General features: G+C 39.0%; 1 protein-coding gene across 1 annotated transcript in view; it reads left to right on the top strand.

Annotated features, from left to right (window-relative positions):
• Positions 1-606: 606 nt before the first annotated feature.
• Positions 607-26,242, top strand: part of USF3 (upstream transcription factor family member 3) — a gene marked incomplete at both ends in the record, with an annotated part of 40,416 nt that continues 14,780 nt past the window's right edge. Inside the window, 3 exons of the mRNA XM_080696366.1 lie at positions 607-653; positions 2,475-2,503; positions 5,755-5,837. Coding sequence (XP_080552492.1) covers positions 607-653; positions 2,475-2,503; positions 5,755-5,837 — 159 coding nt within the window. The remainder of the gene's footprint in view (positions 654-2,474; positions 2,504-5,754; positions 5,838-26,242) is intronic.

The following is a 26,242-nucleotide window of genomic DNA, read 5'->3' as shown; positions in this document are numbered from 1 at the left end:
TCTTTAGTATCCTCATATTTTAAATAGTAATACTAATTTTCATAACTCTCATATGGTAATGTGAGACTTCTAGCAGTTTATAGAGAGCCCAGCAAACAAGTGAATGAATGAATTCTTGCTTTCCGTGTGTGTGTGTGTGTGTGTGTGTGTGTGTGTGTGTGTGTGTGTTTCTGTATTCAGAGAGGGGACTCATTGTTCTAGTTGAAATTTCGTTTAGCACTTGATGTCATGGACAAAGAGTATACTCTGCCAACTCAAGTATGTCCTACCTGTATTTCCAGGTTTTGTTCAAGCTCACATCACCTTTGAGCCTTTTTGATTTCCAAGCTCACAGTGTTCTTTTTCTGCTCCAGTCTTCTCAAGTGTTTTCTGGCTGTATTTCACATTTGATATTCCTCATGTTTTACATCTGCTAGTTACAATGTTTTGTCCTATTTTCTTACACCTTTGCCCATTTATAACACCTAATCCAGTACTTTTTCAATGCCAGTTTTATTTAAGCATTTTGGTATTCAAATGAAATTGCTGTTGATCAATTTCTTCAAGATTTCAGAGTGACTAAACTTTCTTGTGTGTCTTTCCATCCCTTTGTAGGTTCCTGTCACCATGCCAGAAATGACAGAACATGAGACTCCTATGAAGAAGCAGCATAGGTATGTATCCACAGGCCAAAAATAATATTGTTTGGGTAGATAGATAGCAGAACTAGTCCCCATTTTGCTAAGTAGATAATTTTTAATGAACTTTCATTTGAATGCCTCGAAAATGATTAATTTATAAAAATATATGGAGGTAAGTAAAGATTTACTAAAAGGGTTATATGGTTAAAATGTACTCACCCTCCTTATTCTATCAGCAATGTAATAAGTAAGAGTGGCCATCAGTAATTAAAATAGTGTATCAGCCAGGCACTTGGTGTGCACCTGTAATCCCAGTACTTGGGAAGTTGACACAGGAGAATTGAATGTTCAAGACCAGCCTCAGCAACCTAGTGAGACCCTGTTTCAAAATAAAAAATAAGAAAAGGGCTGGAGGGGGCGGTAGTGTAGTTTGGAGGTAGAATGCCCCTGGTTTAGAGCCCCAGTACCCAAAAAAAGTGTATCAAATCTATGCTGAATGTTTAGTTTCTAATGACATAAAATAGCAGATATTAGCCGGCCATGGCGGCACATGCTTGTAATCTCAATACTGGGGAGGCTGAGACAGGATTGCAGGTTTAAGGTCAGCCTCAGCTACTTAGGCCCTCTGCAACTTAGACCCTGTTTTAAAATAAAAAATAAAAAAATAGGGCTGGAGATGTAGCTCGGATGTAGATTCCCTGGGATTCCATCTGCAGTATAGAAAAATAAAATAAAATAGCAGATAGTATTAATTTTTATAAATCCTAAATTAGATAGGCTATGGTCAGTTTGAATAGATATATTGCAACATTATAATCTATTGATGTTAATATGCCTATCTGTACAATAATACTTTTATTTTCTGGCAAGGCCCCTCTTCTAAATTTGTAGCATGTCTCTGCATACAATTGGATGGCCAGTGGTTTTACTAATATTAAAATTACTGTTCTTTTTCCTTACAAATAACTCTTTGAGAATGCTACTATACTGAGCCGTTATGCATAAAAGGAGACATCAAAACTTTTAATAGATAGTCTTTTAAGAAAATTTAAGTTTGGACAACCTAAGTATACAAATTCAAGATTGTTCAAAAACCAGTTGCTGCAGGGTGTGGTGGCACACGCTTGTAATTCCAGCATTTGAGAGGCTGAGAGAGGATCACAGTTCACAGCCAGCCGCAGCTACTTAGTGAGGCCCTTTGCAACTCAGTGAGACCTTGAGTTGCAAAGAATAAAGATATAAAAGAATATAAAAATAAGGAATAAAGATATAAAAGAATATCAAAATAAAGAATAAAAAGTAGGTCTGGGGGTATAGCTAAGAGGTTGAATGCCCCTGGGTTCCATCCCCAGTACCACAGGCAAACAAACAAACAAACAAACAAACAAACAAACAAACACACACAGTTGCCAATGTGCAAGTGTTCTGTTGGCCTCTGCATTTTCCCTACTGAGGATTACGAACTTCCTCTCTACTATTGCTTGGCTCTCCCATGCCTACTCCCACCTGGTTGCCAGGGCAGACATTGGAAGTCACCTATTAAATATGTCACTTTAAGATTTTGGTAGCACCCAAATTACATTTTTCAAATAGGTATGGTTTTCAGTGATTGAGTCTATTCTCAAACTGACTTTTGTATATCAAAGAATAGAAACTATCTTCTAAATTTATATGGAGAGTGTCTGTAGGTTTTTATAACATCATATATATTAAAGCTTTTCTTCAGATGTTTTTTTATTGATGCAGCAAATACAAATTTATAAATTTTATTTTTATGGTTCTCAAAATAGAAAGTGGTAAAATATGCTTTGCTTTTATCATCATATTACCTTTTATCTATACTTTTTGTTTCAGAAAGAAAAACCGGGAGACACACAATGCAGGTAGATACAATAACTTATATCTTACTTGTTAGCATTTTTTTGCTTTCAGAGGGAAATTATGCCACAGTTGATTATAGGTGCTTATATTAAAACATAGTTATTATTTATTGTATTTTAAGAAAGCACAACTGTATTCATCTTTGTAGTCTATTTGGTTAAGAGATTAGTATATTCTTAGAGTTGGTATTTGAAGAGATTCAACCACCAAAGGATCCAGGTGTACTTCCCCTTCCTATAGTAGAATGAAGGTTATGTGTCTGGCTGCGTAAATGCTAGAAGGGGTGATTCTCTAGAGGAAGAGATGAGCTTCAGACAACAGATCTTAAAGGAATTTACATGTAAAAAGTCTTATGTTGTATGGCTTTGATTATAGGAAGGAATACAGAAAATAAATATTTGATTTTTATCTCCAACATCAAAAGTATAGGCCAGCTGGGCATGGTGATGCACACTTGTAAGCCCAGTACTTGGGAGGCTAATATAGGAGGAGCATAGGTTCATGGCCAGCCTTAGCTACTTAGGTCCTCTGCAACTTAATGAGACCTTGTTTCAAAAAAAGAATAAAAAAAATAAGGATTGGGGTATATAATGGAGGTAAAATGTTCCTGGGTTCAATCCATAGTACCCCCCCCCAAAAAAAAAGTATAAGCCAAAGCCAGACACACACACACACACACATACACACACACACACACACAGTATATTGAATATTCTACATACATTTACAGTTTGGTGCATTGTATAACGTTTTGTTTTCAATCAGAGACTTCATTCAAACAAAAAAAAAAAATTAGAAGTTATTTTCTATTCTACTACTTGAAAGTGTTATCTGCTTTTTACTATGAAAAGGACTAGCCAGGTGTGGCAGTGCATGTTTGTAATCCCAGAATTCAGGAGGCTGAGACCAGAGGATTGTGATTCGCGGACAGCCTCAGCTACTTAGTGAGGCCCTCTGCAACTTAGACCCTGTTTCAAAATAAAGAGTAAAAAATAGGGCAGGGGGTGTAGCTCAGAGGTCGAATGCCCCTGGGTTCCATCCTCAGACCCGCAAAAAAAAAAAAAAAAGGGCAGGAAATTTGGAAATTTTACATTCTAGAAACAGTAATATACTACCAATGTTCAAGACATGTTTGTATAGATAAATTTCTCCAACAGTCCTTTTTTTTTTTTTTTTTGGTGGGTCTGGGATGGAACCCAGGGGCATTTGACCTCTGAGCTACACCCCCTGTCCTATTTTTTATTCTTTATTTTGAAACCGGGTCTCACTGAGTTGCAGTGGGCCTCACTAAGTAGCTGAGGCTGTCCGTGAACCGCTATCCTTCAGTCTTAGCCTCCCGAATGCTGGGATTACAAGTGTGTGCCACCATGCCTGGCTTTTTAGTTTCCTGCCTTTGAAACCTATTTATTTATCATTGTGGGTAAAGAGTCTTAATATGAGATTAGTCAAGCACAGTAAGAGAAGGGACATATGTTTTCTCTAATATGCCCAAGCTAGGGAGTAGTGGTAATACCAGAGGGACTCCAGATAATGGAGGGGAAATCTCAGCAAAGCTAGAATGGAAGGATAGGAGAGGAAGAAAGCTGAAGTTGTTCAATGGAGGAGCTACATCTGAATATGTGTAATAGTATAAATATAGCATGGTTAACCTGGACACTCTTTATTGGGAGGGAGGAAGGGGAATGGGGGGTGGGGGAGGGCACGAAGCACAATCTAAATGTACACTATTTTCAATATGTTCCACTTATAAATAAAATAAAATATGGAAAAAAATCCTCCTAGGAATTAAAAATGTTTTAATATTGGGTTGTTATATTTTTAAAAACTTAACACATTTAAGAAATCTGCTCTTAGGTAATAAAAAAGATTATTGTTAGCGAATTCAGGAAAAGGTAAGCTATACCTTATTGCTTTGGGTATTTTGCCTTTCTGAATTAAATTTAATCTTTTATGCCATACATACAAACTGAATATTTTTTTGGAATCAACTTCTTGATGCCCTAAAAAATATCTTCACTGTAGCTTATTAAGAGAGGCTCTTTGCAACTCAGTGAGACCCTGTTTCAAAAATAAAAAGACTCAGCTAGGCTGAGACAGGAGGATCCGGGTTCATGGCCAGCCTCAGCTACTTAGTGAGGCCCTTTGCAATTCAGACCCTGTTTCAAAATAAAGAATAAAAAATAGGACTGGAGGTGTAGCTCAGAGGTAGAATGCCCCTGGGTTCCATTCTCAGTACCGCAAAATGAATGAATGAATGAATGAATGAATAAAAAGACTAAAAAATAAAGAATAAGAAAGTAGGGCTGGGGGTATAGCTTGGAAATAGAATGCCCCGGGTTCGATTTCCAGTACTGCAAAAACAAAACATCAAAACAAAACAAAAAAACACAATTAATCATTCCTGTCCTTTCTTTGAATGGACTTACTATAGATGATATTTTTGTGTGTGTGTGTGTGTGGTACTGGGGTTCCTGGAAACCCTTCCACCTCCAGGCTACACTCCCAGACCTATTTTATACTTTTTATTTGGAAACAGGGTCTCCTAAGCCAGCACAGCTGGCTCAAACCTGCGGGATCCTCCTGTCTCCGCCTCCCAAGGGGGATTACTAGCGTGCACCACCACGCCCAGCTAGATGATATTCTTTAAAAGGCTAAAATGAAAGCCGGGCATGGTGGCGCATGCTTGTCATCCCAGCATTCGGGAGGCTGAGACTGGAAGATCGCATTTCACGGACCCGTCTCAGCTACTTAGTGAGGTCCTCTGCAACTTAGTGAGACCCTGTCTCAAAATAAAGAATAAAAATTAGAGCATGGGGTGTGGCTTGGAGGTCGAATGTCCCTGTGTTCCATCCCCAGACCCGCAAAAGAAAAAAAAAAAAAGCTAAAATGGCTGGGCGTGGTGGCATGCTTGTAATCCCTGCCCTTGGGAGGGTGAGACCGGAGGATCGCATAGGTACAGGTTTGAAGCCAGCCTCAGCTACTTAGTTAGGTTCTCAGCAACTTAGACCCTGTTTCCAAATAAAATATAAAATAGGCCTGGGAGTATAGCCTGGAGTTAGAAAGCCCCTGGGTTCCACCCCTAGTACCACACACACACACACACACACACACACACACACACGTGCTAAAATGTTTTAGGTCAATTTTTTATAACGTTTGATAAACATTTCTTAATTTCTTGACCTAGAATTTTCTTGGGGTACTTTGGCATAGTAGTATAATGTTTGACAAATGGATTTTCCCTCCTATCTAGTGGAGAGGCATAGAAAGAAGAAAATCAATGCTGGAATAAACAGAATAGGAGAGCTGATCCCATGTTCCCCGGCTCTGAAGCAGGTAAGAATCCACTCATATTTTCATTGCTTACTTGTGAACAGAGAGTTTTCTAAATTTTTTTGGTGCTTAGAATAATTATTTTTGTTTCCTGCCATTTGTAGTAGTTTTGGTGAATTAATAGTTGCCTCATTTTTCATTTGCTTCATTTTCTATATACCTAACTTTAATTTTCCCTACATTTCTAACAATCATTTGGTATAATTTTCTACATGGTCAAATGTACCATAGAATTACTAGACTCTTTCAAGTTGTGCTTTCTCTTGAAAGACTAAGTCCCATGATTATATTGATATATGTCATTCTGTTTATCAGTCACTTTTGTTTTGTTTTGTTTTCTACTAGTTTATGTTTATATTCTTTACTCTTTTAATTATTTTCTTTTTAAATTCTTTTTGGTACTGGGACTTGAACCCAGAGGCATTCTACTTCTGAGCTGTACCTCCAGCCCTTTTTATATTTTTTGTTTTGCAAAGAGGTCTCACTAGGTTGCTGACTGCCTTGTTAAGTTGTTGAGGCTACTCTTGAACCTGTGATCTTCCTGTCTCAGCTTCCCAGGTGCTGGAATTTTAGATATGTGCTGCCACACCTGGCTTTTTTAAAAATTCTTACCTAGAAACTTCCAAGGACCTATTCTTCAATTTATTCTTCATGCCCTATTAACTTCGAGTAGTTCTTAAAAATCTCAGTTTAGTGCATGATAGTTTTCCCTAATGAAGATAGGTTTGGGTTTCTTCTAGCCATGATGATAAAGCATACTCATTGAAAACCAAACAGCTGAAGAAATATGGAATGCATAAAAAGGTTTTTATTTTTTAAATTGACATCCTAGCTGGGCATGGTGGCACATGCCTATAATTCCAGTCCTTGGGAGGCAGAGATCAGAGGATCATAGGTTCGAGGCCTGTCTCAGCAATTTATGAGACCCTCAGTAATTTAGCAACATTCTTTTTCAAAAAGGGGCTGGAGCTGGGCACAGTGGCACACGCCTATAATCCCAGTACTTAGGAGGTTGAAACAGGAGGAGACAGGTTTACTACTAGCCTCTGCAAGGTTTACAGCAATTTATTGAAACTCCGTTTCTAAATAAGAATTAAAATAGGGCTGGGTGTGTAGCTTGGATGTAGAATGCCCCTAGGTTCAATCAATCTCCAGTACCAAAAAAGAAAAGGAAAAAAAAAAAAAAAGTGAGGGGCTGGAGGTGTAGCTTGGAGATAGAATGTCCATGGGTTCAATCCCCAGTCCCCAAACAAAACTGACATCCTATTCCCAAGTTATAACCACTAATGTTATTACACATATCTCCAGCTCTCCAGACATGGCTTTATAAGTATAAATGTGTCTATAGCCAGTGCTGTTTCATAATCTGCCTTGTCACTTGCATTCAATGGTACATGGTAGAGTTTTGGTTGTAGACATCTGTTCTCATATGATACTCTTTCTTTTTTTTTTTTTTTTTAGAATTTATTTATTTGTGTGTGTGTGTGTGTGTGTGTGTGTGTGTGTGTGTGTGTGTGTGTGTGGTACTGGGGTTCCTGGAAGCCCTTCTACCTCCGGGCTACACTCCCCTCCCAGACCTATTTTTACATTTTTATTTGGAAACAGGGTCTCCTAAGCCAGCACATGCGGCTGGCTTCGAACCTGCACGATCCTCCTGTCTCTGCCTCCCAAGCGCGGGGATTACAAGCGTGCGCCACCACACCCGGCTATACTCTTTCTTTTTAATGATCATATGTTTTTTTCTTTTGTGGTACTGGGGATGGAACCAAGGGGCATTCTACTTCTGAGCGACATCCTCAGCCCTATTTTTCCTTCCTTCCTTCCTCCCTTCCTTCCTTCCTTTATTTATTTATTTATTTTTTTTGCGGGTCTGGGAAGGGAACCCAGGGGCATTCGACCTCTGAGCTACACCCCCTGCCCTATTTTTTATTCTTTATTTTGAAACCGGGTCTCACCGAGTTGGTCTCATTAGTGGCTGAAACTGTCCACGACCCGCAATCCTCTGGTCTCAGTCTCCCGAATGATGGGATTACAAGCGTGTGCCACCACGCCTGGCTTATTCTTTATTTTTTGAAACTGGGTTTCACTGAGTTGCAAAGGCCTCACTAAGTAGCTGAGGCTGGCCATGAATTGCAGTCCTCCTGTTTCAGCCTCCCAAATGCTGGGATTACAAGCATGTACCACCCTCCCCAGCAATTATATGGTATTTTTATAGTGGGGTATTAATAATTTATAGTAACTTTTTGGTTAATTTTAATTAAATTATATATACAAAGATTACCATATGCACATAGCAAATAGCATTAAAAAGCTTAAAACAGAGGCTGCAGCCAAAGCAGAAGGATTTCAAGTTTGAAGTTAACCTTAGTACCTTAGCGAGATCCTCAGCAGCTTAGCAAAATCCTGTTGCAAAATAAATAATAAAAAGATCTGGTTAGAGGATAAATGCCTCTGGTTTCAACCCCAGTACCAAAAATAAATAGGCAGATAGAAAAAGAAGCTTAAAACAAACACAAATCCTCTGCTTCTCAACCCTAACACTCAGAGGCAGCCATTCTAAATTGTGTCTTCTGATATTTACTGATATATTCTAAATAACATACTTATATTACTGTTTTAATTTTTCCCTTTTAGGTATTATATCTATCAAAATGCTGTTGTGCTTTTCTCTGGCTTCTCTTTCTTTGATTCTCCCTGTCTAATTCTATTAGAACTTTTACATGCAATTGACCTTCAGTCTTTATATTATTAAGACTGTGCAAATAATATTTGTTGTTGAGTCAAGGAATGTACTATTATTGTTTCATTTCATATGTAGCTTTTGGTATTTTAGAGTTAATAATTGCCTCATAGTTTCTCATTGCTTAATTTTCTATAGTGTGTATGTGTATGTGTGTATGTGTGCGTGCGTGTGTACGTGCGTGCGTGCGTGTGTGTGTGTGTGTTTTCTGTGTATTTTACTGGCAACAGAACTAGGGGTATTCTACCTCTGAGCTACATTGTCAGTCCTATTTTATTTTTATTTTGAAACATGGTCTCACTAAGTTACTGAGGGTCTTGTTAAATTGCCAAGGCTTTGAACCCATGACCTTCCTGTTTCAGCCTCCCTTGTACTGAAATTACAAGCATGTGCCGATGAGCCTGGTTTATGTACCTATCTTTAATTCTTTCTACACTTCCAGCAAGCTTTTGTTCTGCTTTTCTGGATGGTCAAGTGTACCACATAATTTCTATTTTCTCTTTGAGACTTTACTTCTGGAACCCTCTCTCCTTCTTTTTCGATCTCAAATAGTTGACATCTCCGAACTCTTCTTAATTTCAGATCTCATTTTTAATTTCCAAGAGTCTTTTCCCTAATTCTGTTTATTCTTTTTCATATTGTATGTTTATTCTAGGGACACAATGTTGTCTCATCTCTAAATGTTTTATAGGTTTTTCCCTGAGGTTTTCTTCAATCTATGTTTATTTTTTTCTTGTTTTAAATTTTTTATTGGTGGACAATCAAGAGACTTCCGGGAAGATGGCGACCAAGAAAAGCGGGGCTTAAGAGCCCCGCTAACAACCAATCTCCATTACCACAAAATCAGCGCCTTTCATAGCCAGAAAACACCATCACCAGAGAAACAAAAAAATGACCAGGCTCCAGAGAGAAAGCGGTCTGAGAACAGAGCTCAGGGCCACAGAGGAGATACACTGGCCTCACGCCCGAGGACGCGGCAGTAGCGCCATACTGCCGGGGGCAGCTGCGACTTCACTGGACGGCTACAGCAAGCCGAGGTGAGCCGCTGCGGAAGAGCCAGGCGGGATTTCTCGCCGCAGGTAAAATCTAAAGCTCCCAGTGGCTGAGCTCAGCACACGCTGCAGGGATTCAGAGTGGAAATCAAAACCAAGAAGAAATACGCCAGCCTCACGGCCGAGGGCGTAGCAGCGGCGCCATATTGCCACCGGTGGCAGCAGCAGAGAATTCACCGAATCTAGTACAGCTACATATGCATACTCAAGAACAGTGAGTCAAATTGCGGGCCACAGAGGAGAAATCCCAGTACTGTACTCCCTGGTACTTGACCCAGTGGGGGAGGGGTGGTGGCAGAGATATCACACAATAGAACGCCCAACTTGGCACCCCCCCCATGGTCTAAAGCAGCCTCGATTGACTCCCTGGGTCTGAGACTCTGTGATACAACCCAGTAAAGGAGTAGTGGGGTCTGAGATACTACTGACTCGAGATCCAGAACACCTTTAGTGAAGTCATAGTGACCCAAGGGAAGAACCCAGAGAAGGCACAAACTTCCGAAATCATGGGAAAGAGGAATAATACTGGAGCAATGAATGCCCACAACCCCACAACATCAGAACCAGATAAAACAGAAAATCAGAGATTTCTAGAAGATCAAATCAGGAAAATAACTGTAGAAATAATAGAGGTGCTTCGAAAAGAACTCAGAGAGAGCCAAAAAAGAGATAAAAGATGCAATTAATGAAGTAAAGGCCTCAATTCAAAGCATGAACAACCGCTTAGACCACATGGAGAACAGAATCTCGCTCTTCGAAGATGATCATTCCAAAAATGAACGCATAGTTTCTAATCTAGGAAAAAATATCCGACAGCAGGAATCTGATATTGAAGAAATATGGGCCCATTTTAAGAGAGCTAACCTAAGAATAATTGGAATAGAGGAGGGAAAAGAAAGTGAAACCAAAGGGATCAACAATCTCTTCAAGGAAGTAATAGCAGAAAATTTTCCAAACATAGAGCAAGAGGTTGATACACAGGTCCAGGAAACTTATAGAATTCCCTTTAGACAGGATCAGAGAAGAGGACCCCACGCCACATAATTGTCAAAATGACCAATGTGGAAGCCAAGCAGAGAATCTTAAAGGCAAAAAAAGCAAAGGGCCAAGTGACATTCAGAGGCAAACCAATTAGAATCACTCCAGACTTCCCAAACCAAGTCATGAGAGCCAGAAGGGCTTGGAGTAACATATTCCAAACTCTGAAAGAAAACTTCCAGCCAAAAATTTTCTACCCAGCAAAACTTTCTATCAAATTAGATGGAGAAATAAGAAGCTTCCATGACAAACAGCAACTGAAGGAATTTATGTCTTCAAAACCAGCACTAGAGAAAATACTCAAAGAGATTAACTACAAAGAAGAAATAGGTAACACACACCAGAACCAGAGAAACAAGAGTTTCCATCCAACAGACAATTAAGATTGGTTATCTGTGGAGATTCATTACTTATGTTAGTGTTTTACCTATCTCTAAATGGTATTGTTTTCCTTTATTGTTGTTAATTTTTAGGATTTCTAGTTGGAATATTAATATACCTTCAGATATAGCATTTGGAAATATTTTATGCCATTCTATTAGTAACTGTTAACTCTGTTTACATTGTCTTTGGATATACAATATCTTTTTTATTTTTTAGGGAGTTTGTATACTCTTCCGTTGCCTGTGCCATTGAAATCATATCCAAGAAATCACTGCCAATTTCAATGTTGTGAGGTTTTATGACCCAGATTTTCTCCTAAAAGTTTATAGTCTTAAGATTTATATTTAGGTCTTTTATCTATTTTGAGTTAATATTTGTATATGGGATTAGGTAAGGGTCCAACTTTATTCTTTTCCATGTCATTATTATGTTTCAACAATATTTAGTTAAAAGATTATTATTCCCACCACCAAATCTTCGTGGAAACCTTGTCAAAAATAACTTGACAATATAGGGAAGAATTTAGCTCTAGGCTTTTATTTAACTCCAATGGTTTATATATCTGCCTTTAGAATAGTACTACACTGTTTCAATTAATGTAGCTTTATATGGTTTGAAATCAGAAAATATATATCTTCTAGCTTTGTTCTTTTTCGAGATCATTTTGGGTATCTAGAGTCCATATTCCTTATTAGGATAGATTTTTTTTTCTGAAAAATAAATATATAAATATATGATAGTTTCACCTAAAAAAAGTAGAAAAAAAAATTCTCTGGTAAGAAAGAAAGTAAAAAGAAATATTGAAATGTTATCTTTAAGTCATCAAAAGCTTGGTATCAGACAAATGAAACTATTATGTGAGATTATCATTTTTAATTTTGGATAAATTGCTATAATACTAGATGTCAACCACTAAGCCAAGCATGGGAGGGAGGGATGGGGAGAGAATGGGGTGGGGATCGGGTGGGGGCTGACTGGGAGATGTGTGCATGTATGTCTACAAAAGTTTGTATCCCACTATGATGTATGAATACAGTGCACCAATAAAAAATAAAATAAAATAAAATTATGCAAAAAAACCCACAATCAAGTAAAAAAATTTTTTTTTTATTGGTGTATTATATCCATATATCATATTAGGGTAAAAAACTTGTGTGGACAAAGCCGGGTATGGTGGCGCACGCTTGTAATCCCCGCGCTTGGGAGGCTGAGACAGGAGGATCGTGCAAGTTCGAAGCCAGCCATGCTTGCTTAAGAGAACCTCTTTCCAAATAAAAGAAAGTATAAAAATAGGTCTGGGAGTGTAGCCTGGAGATAGAAGGGTTTCCAGGAAAACCAGTACCAAAAAAAAAAAACAAAAACCAATAAAACAAAAAGAAATTTGTGTGTACATACATGTACACATCACACATTTAGCCTCTACTCAATTCCCACCCCATTCCCTCCCCACCCCTCCTTCCCATGCTTGGCTTAGTAGTTGACTTCAATATGTTTAAGTACATTGTGTGTTTTAGAGAATTTCCTTCTGTCCCCCCCCATCCCCTCATTTAGGTTGTCTTGTTTGCTGCTCTATAGGATTTTCTTTTTCATCTAGCGTTCCTCCTATGACACATTTCTCCTTAGCTTTCACATAATAGGGAAAGCATCCGATTACTTATTTTTTGTGACTGACTAATCTCACTTAGCATAATGTCCTCAAGTTCCATCCATTTCCCTGAAAATGATGTAATTGAGTTTTTTTTTTTTTATGGCTGAGTAAAATTCCATTGTGTACATATCCCACAGTTGTGTTTATCTAAAAAGTTGTCAGTTTCCTCCAGATTTTCCATTTTGTTAGAGTATAGTTTTTCAAAGTAGTTTCTGATAATTCTCTTGATTTCTACACTGTCAGTAGTAATGTCTCCTTTTTTATCTCTTATCTTCATAATTTGGGTTGATTCTCTTTTTTTAGTTAGGTTGGCTAGTGGTTTATCTAACTTGTTAGTTTTTTCAAGAAACCAGCTTTTGGTTTGGTTGATTTTCTGTAGTGTTTTTTTATTCTCTACTTCATTAATTTCTCCTCTGATATTAATAATTTCCTGTCTTCTACTGGCTTTGGGGTTAGATTGTTCCTGTTTTTCAAGGGCTTTGAGGTGTGTTGTTAGGTTATTTATTTGAAGATTTTCTGTTTTTTTTTTTTTTTTTTATGTGATCACTCAGTGCTATAAATTTTCCTCTTAATACTGCCTTCATAGTATCCCGGAGGTTTTGATATGTTGTATTTTTATTTTCATTTGTTTCTAGAAATTTCTTGATTTCACCTCTTACATCTTCTATGACCCATTCTTCATTCAGAAGTGTGGTGTTCAGTCTCCACATGTTTATGTTGTTTCTCTGGGTCTTCTTATAGTTGATTTCTAGTTTCGTTCCATTATGGTTTGAAACGACACAGGGAAGTATGTAACATTTTTTGAATTTGCTAGTGTTCATTTTGTTTCCCAGGATGTGATCTATTTTGGAGAAGTTCCGTGAGCAGCTGAGAAAAATGTAAATTCCACCGTAGTTGGGTGAAATATTCTATATATGTCCAATAGGTCCATTTGATTAATGGTGTTCTTTAGTTCTGAGGCATCTTTACTGACCTTTTGTCTGGAAGATTGGTCTAATGGTGTGAGAGGTGTGTTGAAGTCTCCCAGTATTATTGTATGGGATTGCTGTGTGATTTAATGTCACAAAGAGTTTATTTTATGAAAGTAGCTGCACGTATATTTGGGGCATAGATGTTGATTATTGTTATTTCCTCTAGATGGATTATTTCTTTTACAAGTAAAATATGACCTTCTAATCTCTTCTGATAAGTTTGGGTTTGAAGTCTAACTTGTCTGATATCATAGTTGCTACTCCTGCTTGCCATTGAGTTCTGTTAGCATGAATTACCTTGCTCCAGTCCTTTACCTTGAGTTTGTTACTATCTTTACTTTTAAGGTATGTTTCTTGTAAGCAGAAGATGGATGGATTCTGTTTTTTAATCCATTTTGTCACTTTATGTCTTTTTATTGGGGAATTGAGGCCATTTACATTCAGTGTGATTATTGAGAGATAATTTTTAATTTCTGACATGTTAAGATTTAATTTCTGTTTGTAATACTGTTTATTCTTCTCTACTTAGTTGTCTGCTGGATGATAAATCTTGTTTCTCTGGTTCTGGTGTATATTACCTATTTCTTTTTTGTAGTTAATCTATTTGAGTATTTTCTCATGTGCTGGTTTTGAAGACATAAATTCGTTCAGTTTCTGTTTGTCATGGAAGCTCCTTATTTCCCCATCTAATTTGATAGATATCTTTGCTGGGTAGGAAATTTTTGGCTGGAAGTTGTTTTCTTTCAGAGTTTGGAATACGTTACTACAAGCCCTTCTGACTTTTCTGACTTGCTTTGGGAAGTCTGGAGTGATTCCAATTGGTTTTCCTCTGGATGTCACTTGGCCTTTTGTTTTTGCTGCCTTTATGATTCTCTGCTTGGCTTCCACATTGGTCATTTTGACAATTATGTGGTGTGGGGATCCATTTCTCTGATCTTGTCTAAAGGGAGTTCTATAAGTTTCCTGGACCTGTGTATTGACCTGTTGCTCTATGTTTGGAAAATTTTCTTCTATTAGTTCTTTGAAGATATTATTGTTCCCTTTGGTTTGACCTTCTTTGCCCTCCTCTTTTCGGATTATTCTTAGGTTGGCTCTCTTAAAATGGGCCTATATTTCTTCAGTGTCAAACTCCCGCTGTCAGATTTTTTTTTCTAAGTTATAAATTACACATTTGTTTGTGGAGTGATCATCTTCTAGGAACGAGATTCTATTCTCCATATGGTCTAATCGATTGTTTATAGTTTGAATTGGTGCCTTTACTTCAATGATTGCATCCTTTATTTCTTTTAGACTCTCTCTCTTAATTCTTTTTGAAGGTCCTGTATTATTTCTACAATTATATTCCTGATTTGATCTTCTGGAGATCTATGAATTTCTGTGTTATCAGGTTCTGATATTGTGGGGTTGTGGGCGTTCATTGCTCTATTGTTGCGCCTCTTTCCCATGATTTCAGAAGTTTGTGCCTTCTCTGGGTTCTTCCCCGGGTCACCATGACTTCACTTAGGGTGTTCTAGATCTTGAGTTTGTGGTAATCTCAGCCGCCACTACTCCTTTACTTGGTTTTATCCCAAAGTCTCAGACCCAGGGAGTAAATTGAGGCTGCACAAGACCATGGGTGTGCCAGCCTCGGTGTTTTCCCACGGGGATCTGCGACTAGGATGTGGTATCTCTGCCACCGCTACTTCTTCACTGGGTTGAAATCTAAAATCTCAGACCCAGGGAGATTATCAAAGCTGCACAAGTCCCTGGGGGTGTAGTGCTGGAATTTCTCCTTTAGGGACTGCAATTTCACTTTTGTTTGTTGTGCTCAATGATCTGGAGCTGTCACGGGCGTGGTGATCTTGACAGCACTGCTTGCAATATGGCGCTGCTGTCATGCCCTTGGACATGAGGCTGCTGTATTTCTTTCCTGGTTTTGTGCTCCTTTCTTAGTCCCTGGAGGGCATGATGAGCTTGGCCACTGGGAGTTTTAGTCATTCTTTGCTCTGAAAGAACTGCTAAATTACACCCGAATGATCTGCAGCTCCTCACCTCAGCTCCTTGTTTACTTTTCCTCCCTGGAGCCTGGTGCTGTGATGCAAGATGGTGCTGGTGTGGTGTCTGCTGCCGCAAGGCAGGATGGTTTCTTTTCTGGTCTCTGGTTGTTCTTCTAGTCTTCTTTTTTTTTTATCCCTTGTATTTGCATTTTTTGTTTCTCTGCTGATAGTTTTTTCTGGCTATGAAAAGCGCTGGTTTTGTGGCAATAGAGATCGAGTGTTAGCAGGACTCAAATGCTGCTATTCTCCGTCACCATCTTCCTGGAAGTCTCCAGGTTTTTTTCTTGTTTTTTCTTATTCCCTTTCCTCCAATTTGTTTCAATGTTTGGTCCTTTCTGGAGGTTTTATTTAAATGCTTAGCAGCCAGACATGATGGTGCATGTTTGTAATCCCAGCACTTGGGAGACTGAGAGAGGAGGATCAAGCAGGTTCCAAACCAGCCTCAGCTACTTAGTGAGACCGTGTTTCTAAATAAAATATAAAATAGGCATAGGAGTGTAGCCCAGAGGTAGGAGGCTCCTGGATTTGATCCCCACCCAGCTCCACACACAGAAAAAATAAATAAAAATAAATGCTTAGCATTATGTAGCTGTTTATTCATACTTGACATTGAGGCATTTAAAAAGATGTTCAAATGAATAACCCTGCTGGGCGTGGTGGCGCCCGCTTGTCATCCCAGCATTCTTGTAATCCCAGCATTCTTGTAATTCCAGCATTCTTTTTTTTTTTTTAATTTATTTTTTATTGGTGCAATGTATTCGTACATCATAGTGGTATAAAGAAAATACTTTTGTAGACATACATGTACATCTCGCCCAGTTAGCCCCTACCACGATCCCCACCCCTTTCCCTCCCCATCCCTCCTTCCCACGCTTGGCTTACTGGTTGACATCTAGTATTATAGCAATTTATACAATATTAACATTGATAATCTCACATAACAGTTTCATTTGTCTGGTACCAAACTTTTGGTGACTTAAAGATAACATTTCAATATTTCTTTTTGCTTTCTTTCTTACCAGAGAATATTTTTTTAATTTTTTTTTTTTAGGTGAAACTATCATACATTTATTTATTTATTTTTCAGAAAAAATCTATCATGATATGGAATATGGACTCTAGATACCCAAAACAGTCTCAAAGAAGAACAAAGCTAGAAGATGTATATTTTCTGATTTCAAACCATATAAAGCTACAATAATTGAAACAGTGTAGTACTGTTCTAAAGGCAGATATATAAACCGTTGGAGCTAAATAAAAGCCTAGAGATAAATTCTTCCATACATTGTCAAGTTATTTTTGACAAGGTTTCCATGAACTTTTGGTGGAGGAAATACTAGTCTTTTAACTAAATATTGTTGAAAAATAATAAATGAAAAAGAATAAAATTGGACCCTTACCTAACATATATACAAATATTAACTCAAAATAGATAAAAGACCTAAATATAAATCTTAATACTATAAGCTTTTAGAAGAAAATCTGGGTCATAAAACCTCACAACATTGAAATTGGAAGTGATTTCTTGGATATGATTTCAATGGCACAGGCAACAAAAGAGTAAACAAACTCCCTAAAAAATAAAAAAAAATTGTATATCCAAAGACAATGTAAACAGAGTTAAAAGTTACTGATCCTCTTCCAAGAGTTCCTCCTATGACCCATTTCTCCCTAACTCTCACATATTAGGGAAAGCATCTGATTTCTTATTTTTTGTGCCTGACTAATCTCACTTAGCATAATGTCCTCCAGTTCCATCCATTTCCCTGAAAATGATGTAATTGAGTTTTTTTTGATGGCTGAGTAAAATTCCATTGTGTACATATCCCACAGTTTTGTAATCCATTCATCTGTTGATGGACATCTTGGCTGGTTCCATAGTTTGGCTATGGTGAATTGTGCAGCTATGAACATAGATACACATGCATTAGTTTGGTAGTTTGGTTTCTTTTCTTTTGGGTAGATACCCAACAGTGGTATTGCTGGATCAAATGGAAGATTTGTTCCCATTCTTCTGAGGATTCTCCATACTGTTTTCCAAAGTGGTTGCACTAATTTGCAATCCCACCAACAATGTCTTAGAGTTCCCACTTCTCCACATCCTCGCCAGCATCTGTTGTTGTTTGTGTTTTGAATGATGGCCATTCTAGTTGGAGTTAGGTGAAATCTCAGGGTAGTTTTGATTTGCATCTCTCTGATTGCCAGTGATGTTGAGCATTTTTTCATGCATTTATTGGCCATTTGAATTTCTTCTTTTGTGAAGTGTCTATTTAGTTCATTTGCCCATTTTGTTATTGGATGCTTTGTTTTCTTAGTGTTGAGTTTCTTGAGTTCTCTGTATATTCTAGATATTAGTCCTCTATCAGTGGTGTAGGTGGCAAAAATCTTCTCCCATTCTGTTGGCTCTCGATTGAGGTTCTTGATAGTTTCCTTTGCTGAACAGAAGCTCTTCAGTTTCATGCAATCCCATGTATTGATTCTCCTTTTAATTTGTTGTGCCTTTGGGGTCTTGTTGAGGAAATGTTTGTCTGTGCCTATGTGTTGTAGTGTTGGACCTATGCCCTCTTCAAGGAGCTTCAAGGTCTCTGGTTTAATTTCCAAGTCTTTGATCCATCGTGAGTTGACTTTTGTACAGGGTGAAAAAGTGGGATTAACATCCAATTTTCTGCATATGGTTAACCAGTTTTGCCAACACCATTTGTTGAAGAGGCTATCTTTTTTCCAGTGTATGTTTTTGGCCCCTTTGTCAAAAATCAATTGGCTGAAAGTGTGTGGACTTGTTTCTGGGTCTTCTATTCTGCTCCATTGGTCTATATATCTGTTCTTTTGCCAGTACCATGCTGTTTTTATTACAATGGCTTTGTAGTATAGTTTAAAGTCAGGTATTGTGATTCCTCCTGCGTGGTTTTTGTTGCTGAGAACTACCTTGGCTATTCTGGGCTTTTTGTTATTCCAGATAAATTTAAGGACTGATTTTTCTATGTCTGTGAGGAATGATCTTGGTAGTTTAATGGGCATTGCATTAAATCTGTAGATCACTTTTGGGAGGATGGCCATTTTAATGATATTAATTCTGCCAATCCATGAACATGGAAGGTCTTTCCATCTTCTAAGATCTTCTTCGATTTCTTTTTTCAGTGTTTTATAATTTTCTTTGTAGAGATCTTTTACTTCCTTGGTCAAGTTTATTCCTAGGTATTTTATTTTTTTGTGGGAGATCCTGAGTGGAAGTGTTTTCTGAATTTCTTTTTCAGTGGATTTATGGTTGGTGTACAGGAAAGCTTCTGATTTTTTAAGATTGATTTTGTATCCAGATACCTTGCTGAATTTGTTGATCAGTTCTATAAGCCTTTTGGTTGAGTTTGTTGGGTTTTCTAAATATAGTATCATGTCATCTGCAAATAGTGAAAGCTTAAGTTCTTCTTTTCCTATTTGTACTCCTTTGATTTCCTTTTCTTGCCTTATTGCTCTGGCTAGAGTCTCTAGTACTATATTGAAGAGAAGTGGTGATAGTGGACATCCTTGTCTCGTTCCAGTTTTTAAGGGAAATTCTTGAAGTTTTTCCCCATTTAATATGATGTTGGCAGTGGGCTTATTGTAGATTGCCTTAATAATGTTGAGATATGTTCCTTCTATTCCAATTCTCTGCAGTGTTTTTATCATAAATGGATGTTGAATTTTATCAAATGCTTTTTCAGCATCTATTGAGATGATCATGTGGTTTTTGTCTTTGATTCTGTTTATATGATGAATTACATGGATTGTTTTTCGTATATTGAACCAGCCTTGCATCCCTGGGATGAACCCTACCTGGTCATGGTGAATGATTTTCTTGATGTGGTTTTGAATGCGTGTTGCTGGTATTTTGTTTAATAGTTTTGCATCCAAGTTCATCAGAGATATAGGCCTGTAGTTTTCCTTCCTTGAACTGTCTTTATTCGGTTTGGGTATTAGTGTGATGTTGGCTTCATAGAATGTATTTGGGAGAGTCTCGGTTTTTTCTATTTCCCGAAATAGTTTGAGTAGTATTGGGATTAGTTCTCCTATAAAGGTTTTATAGAATTCACTTGGGAAACCATCTGGTCCTGGGCTTTTCTTTGATGGTAAGCTCTTTATTGCTATTTCAATCTCTTTGATTGTTATTGGTTGGTTTAAGTGTTCTATATCTTCTTGACTCAGTTTAGGAAGGTTGTATTTATCTAGGAAGTTGTCGATTTCCTCCAGATTTTCCATTTTGTTGGAGTATAGTTTTTCAAAGTAGTTTCTGATAATCCTCTGGATTTCTACGCTGTCAGTAGTAATGTCTCCTTTTTCATCCCTTATCTTCATAATTTGGGTTGATTCTCTCTTTTTTTTAGTTAGGTTGGCTAGTGGTTTATCAATCTTGTTAATTTTTTCAAGAAACCAGCTTTTGGTTTTGTTGATTTTCTGTATTTTTTTTTATTCTCTATTTCGTTAATTTCTGCTCTAATTTTAATAATTTCCCGTCTTCTGCTGGCTTTGGGGTTCAATTGTTCCTGCTTTTCAAGGGCTTTGAGGTGTGTCATAAGGCTATTTATTTGAAGATTTTCTGTTTTTCTTATGTGAGCACTCAGTGCTATAAATTTTCCTCTTAATACTGCCTTCAAAGTGTCCCAGAGGTTTTGATATGTTGTTTCTTTATTTTCATTTGTTTCTAGAAATTTCTTGATTTCACCTCTTACATCTTCTATGACCCATTCTTCATTCAGAAGTGTGGTGTTCAGTCTCCACATGTTTATGTTGTTTCTCTGGGTCTTCTTATAGTTGATTTCTAGTTTCATTCCATTATGGTCTGAAATGACACAGGGAAGTATGTAACATTTTTTAAATTTGCTAGTGCTCATTTTGTGTCCCAGGATGTGATCTATTTTGGAGAAGGTTCCATGAGCAGCTGAGAAAAATGTAAACTCTGCTGTAGTTGGGTGAAATATTCTATATGTGTCCAAAAGGTCCATTTGGTTAATGGTGTTCTTTAGTTCTGAGACATCTTTACTGACCCTTTGTCTGGAAGATTGGTCTAGTATTGTGAGAGGTGTGTTGAAGTCTCCCAGTATTATTGTGTTGGGATTTATGTGTGGCTTCATGTCACAAAGAGTTTGATTTATGAAAGTAGCTGCCCCTATGTTTGGGGCATAGATGTTGATTATTGTTATTTCCTCTTTCTGGACTATTCCTTTTACCAGTAAAACGTGACCTTCTTTGTCTCTTCTAATAAGTTTGGGTTTGAAGTCTAACTTGTCTGATATCATAGTTGCTACTCCTGCTTGTCTTCGAGTACCATTAGCATGGATTACCTTGCTCCAGCCCTTTACCTTGAGTTTGTTCCTATCTTTACTTGTAAGGTGTGTTTCTTGTAAGCAGCAGATGGATGGATTCTGGCTTTTAATCCATTTTGCCACTTTATGTCTTTTTATTGGGGAGTTGAGGCCGTTTACATTCAGTGTGATTAGAGAGATAATTTTTAATTCCCAACATGTTAAGATCTTATTTCTGTTTGAGATACTGTTTATTCTTCTTTGCTTAGTTGTCTGCTGGATGGGAATTCTTGTTTCTTTGGTTCTGGCGTGAATTACCCATTTCCTCTTTGCAGTTAATCTCCTTGAGTATTTTCTCTAGCGCTGGTTTTGAAGACATAAATTCCTTCAGTTGCTGTTTGTCTTGGAAGCTTCTTATTTCCCCATCTAATTTGATGGATAGTTTTGCTGGGTAGGAAATTTTTGGCTGGAAGTTGTTTTCTTTCAGAGTTTGGAATATGTTACTCCAAGCCCTTCTGGCTTTCATAACTTGGTTTGGGAAGTCTGGAGTGATTCTAATTGGTTTGCCTCTGTATGTCACATGGCCTTTTGTTTTTATTGCCTTTAAGATTCTCTCCTTGGCTTCCACATTAGTCATTTTGACAATTATGTGGCGTGGGGATCCTCTTCTCTGATCCTGTCTAAAGGGAGTTCTATAAGTTTCCTGGACCTGTGTATCGACCTCTTGCTCTATGTTTGGAAAATTTTCTGCTATTACTTCCTTGAAGAGATTGTTGATCCCTTTGGTTTCACCTTCTTTTCCCTCCTCTATTCCAATTATTCTTAGGTTAGCTCTCTTGAAATGGGCCCATATTTCTTCCATGTCAGATTCCTGCTGTCGGGTTTTTTTTTCTAAATTAGAGACTATGCGTTCATTTTTAGAATGATCATCTTCAAGAAGCGAGATTCTATTCTCCATGTGGTCTAATCTGTTGTTTATACTTTGAATTGAGGCCTTTACTTCATTAATTGCATATTTTATCTCTTTTTGACTCTCTCTAAATTCTTTTCGAAAGTCCTCTATTATTTCTAAAGTTATTTTCCTAATTTGATCTTCTAGAGATCTTTGGGTTTCTGTGTTATCAGATTCTGATGTTGTGGTGTTGTTGGCATTTACTGCTCCATTGTTATTTCTCTTTCCCATGATTTTGGAAGTTTGTGCCTTCTCTGGGTTCTTCCCTGAGTCACTACGAGTTCACTTAAGATGCTCTGGATCTCTAGTCTATGGTATCTCAGTCACCACTACTCCTTTACTGTGTTGTATCACAAAGTCTCAGACCCAGGGAGTCAATCAAGGCTGCTTAGACCCTGGGGGGTGCCAAGTTGGGCGTTCTCCAGTGGGGAGTTGTGACTATGGTATGATATCTCTGCCACTGCCACTCCCTCACTGGGCTGCACTGCTAAAATCTCCGACCCAGGCAGACTATCTGCGCAAGTCCCTGGGAGTGCAGTACTGGGATTTCTCCCCTAGGGGCCGCAATTTGACTCACGGTTGTTGAGTGCGCTGATGGAGCTGTAGTGAACTCAGTGGATTCGCTGCTGCCGCCACTGGCAATATGGCACCACTGCCACGCCCTCGGCCGTGATGCCGCGTATTTCTTCTCTGGTTTTGAACTCTGCTCTGAGTCCTTGCCAGTTGTGCTGCGCCCAGCCCTTGGGAGCTTTAGATGTTCCCTGCACCAACAAAACTGCTGACTGCCGCCCGGCTGTTCAGCACCTGCTCACCTCGGCTCGCTGTCCACCCCTCCTCTCAGGCGCCTGGTGGCTGGTTGAGTGGGTTGGTCTAGGGCCGTCCGGTGAACTCGCCGCTGCCGCCAGCAGTAAGACGCTGCTTCTGCATCCTAGGCCGCGAGGCCAGAGTACCTCCTCTCTGGATTTGAGCTCTGTTTTGAGTCTCCCTCCTCTCTGGAGCCTGGTGTTGCTAGGGGAGATGTAGGCCGCACCACTCTGGCCGCTCTGCGCCGCGGCTCTGGCTGCTCCGCACCACGGTTCTAGCCGCTCCGGCTGCTCCGGCCGCTCTGCACCGCGGCTCTGGCTGCTCTGCACCGTGGGTCTGGCCACTCCGGCCGCTCCGGCCGTTCCGTGACGCGGCTCTGGCTGCTCCGGCTGTTCTGGATGCTCCGCTCCGGCTGCTCTGGCCGCTCCGCTCAGCTGTTCTGGCCACTCTACTCCGGCTGCTCCGGCCGCTCCACTCCGCGCCGCCGCTCCAGCCAATCCGCGCTGCAGCTCTGACTGCTCCGGCTGTTCTGGCCGCTCCGCTCGGCTGTTCTGGCCGCTCCGCTCGGCTGCTCTGGCCGCTCTGCTCAGCTGCTTGGAACCGCGACTCCAGCTGCTCTGTACCGTGGGTCTGGCCACTCTGGCCGCTCCGGCTGTTCCGCGCCGCGGCTCTGGCTGCTCCGGCTGCTCAGGCCGCTCCACTCCGCGGCTCCCCTCAATCTGCGCTGCGGCTCTGGCCGCTCTGGCTGCTCCGGCCGCTCCGCACCGCGCAGGCGCGGCACTTCGGGCTGGTTTTTTTCCGGTGTCTTGTTTTTCCAGCCCTTTTTCTCTGTCCCTTGTATTTACCGTTTTTATTTCTTTGCTGTGGTGTTTTCTGGCTCTGAAAGGCGCTGGTTTTGAGGTAGTAGAGTTGGATTGTTAGCGGGACTTGTAAGTGCCGCTTTCCTCCGTCGCCATCTTCCCGGAAGTAGTCTCCAGCATTCTTGTAATCCCAGCATTCTTGTAATCCCAGCATTCTTGTAATCCCAGCATTCGGGAGGCTGAGACTGGAGGATCGCGGTTTGCGGACAGCCTCAGCTACTACTTAGGCCCTCTGCAACTTAGTGAGACCCTGTTTCAAATTAAAGAATGAAAAATAGGGCAGAGGGTGTAGCTTGGAGGTCGACTGCCTCTGGGTTCTATCCCCAGACCTGCAAAAAAAAGAAGAAAAAAAATATAGCCCTAATTATATGATTAGATAGTGTGATAGTTTTGTTTTGCTTTTATATAGTGATGATAGAACTAAAAAATATTAGCTTTTGTAGTTTCTTTCTCTTTTGGGAAGGTAGCTATTAATTTCTTTTTCCCAAGAAAGAGTGTGTGTGTGTATGCTTGTGTGTCTGTGTGTGCGTTTGATACTTGAGATTGAACCCAGGAGGATTCTACCTCTGAGTAATACCCCAATCCTATTTTACTTTTTTTTTTTTGAAATAGGATCTCACTATTTATTATTTATCTCACTATTTAAATAGGTTGATGAGAGTCTCACTACTTGCTGAGACTGTCCTTGAACCTGTGATCCTCTTGTCTCAGCCTCCCAAGCACTGTGATTACAAGCATATGCCACCACACCAGGTTAAGAATCTATCAGTCTCTTACCTGGAAATGGAAGTAGTGGAAGGGAATATGAATTTATTTGCTAGCATTTGAAGGCTGGGTAGAGACAGCCTAGAAAATGCCTGGTTGTGTCCCCCTGACATGATGGAGAATGATCATCTCTCATTACTCCCCACCTATTTTTGGGGCAGAGTACTGGAAATTTAATCCAGGAGGATTTTACCTCTGAGCTATACCCCAGCCCTATTTTATATTTTTATTTTGAAACAGAGTCCCACTAAGTTGCAGAATATCTTGCTAAGTTGCTGAGGCTGGCCTTGAACCTGTGATCCTTTTATCTCAGTCTCAAGTGGGAATTACTTGGATCACAGGCATGTGCTACTATGCCCAGCTCTCTGTCCCTTCTTATAAAGACATTAATGTCATTAAAGTTCCACCCTCATGATCTAATTACCTCTTTAAGGCCCCACCTCCGGATAGCATCACATTAGGTATTAGGATTTCAACATATGAATTTGATGGGGGAACACATTTAGTCCATAGCACACAGAATCCTTCATTAATTATCACCTTGGCTTCTCCCTACTGTGATGTATTTTTATTTGTACTACTTCGTGTGTGTGTGTGTGTGTGTGTGTGTGTGTGTGTGTGTGTGTGTGTATGGTGTGATTTTATCATCACTTGGGTGTGTGTGTGTTACTGGTGATTGAATCCAGGGCATTCTACCTTCAAATGACACCCCCAGCTTTATTTTATTTTTATTTTGAAACAAGGCGTTGCTAGTTTTACTATTTGCTGAGACTGTCCTTGAACCAGTGATCATATTCCCAAGTACTGGAATTAGAGGTGTTCATGCCTGGTTCACTTGTTTACTTTGCATGTATTTTTATATTCTTCAAGGACACATACTTTGTTTTCCTACTGCTTCCCAGTGCCTAGAACAAAGCCTGACACATAGTAAATGCTCAGTAGATTCCTTAAAAAATGAATGGAAAATGAAGAGTAGAAGCTTTTGAATATGGTGCTTGTTTTCAATTTTAACTGTTACATATATATGATGAAGCAAAAGCTATAAATTTCTTCTGGCATATTCTTAAGCTTGGGACTTTTATTTATTTTATTTTTTATTTTATTTTTGGTGGTACTGGGGTTTCTGGAAACCCTTCTCCCTCTCAGCTACACTCCCAGACCTATTTTATATTTTTTAAATTTGGAAAGAGGGTCTCTTAAGCCAGCAAGGCTAGCTTCGAACCTGCGCGATCCTACTGTCTCCACCTCCCAAGCGTGGGGGTTACAAGTGTGCACCACCACACCCAGTGGGACTTTTATTTTTTTAATTAAAAAATTTATTGGTGCATTGTAGTCATACATCTTACTGGGATTAAAGATGGTGGAGGAATACATGCACACATCACCCGATTAACCCTTACCCAATCCCCACTCCATTCCCTCCCCAACCCTCCTTCCCATGTTTGGCTTAGTGATTGACTTTGATATGTTTGTTTAAGTACATCATGTGCTTTAGAGAGCTTGGAACTTTTATTTATTTATTTATTTATTTTTTATTTTTGCAATTACATTTTATTCAGTATTTTAAAAATACAGATTTTGTGGCAACTTATGAATTTTTACTGTAATAATAATTTGATACTTTAAACCATGAAAACAATATAAGCAAAATTCATTTACAAATTAAAGCACTATGCTTTGTTGTTTAGAGGTGCTTCACTTTAAGCATAACTTTGCTTTTAAGATGATTGTTACAATCAGGAATAATCACTTAGTTATATCTAAGTTCTGTCTGTTAAAAATAAGTTCTTTTGGAGAATCTGACTTAATCATCTTATGCTTTTGTTTAGTGATTTTCTCCAATCAGTGGTCGAAGTATTCCTTGATGGACAGAATGACCCCA

Source organism: Muscardinus avellanarius (genome assembly GCF_963383645.1).
Source record: "Muscardinus avellanarius genome assembly, chromosome: 5".
NCBI classification, from domain to species: domain Eukaryota; kingdom Metazoa; phylum Chordata; class Mammalia; order Rodentia; family Gliridae; genus Muscardinus; species Muscardinus avellanarius.
This window is presented reverse-complemented; position numbering and strand designations above follow the sequence as displayed.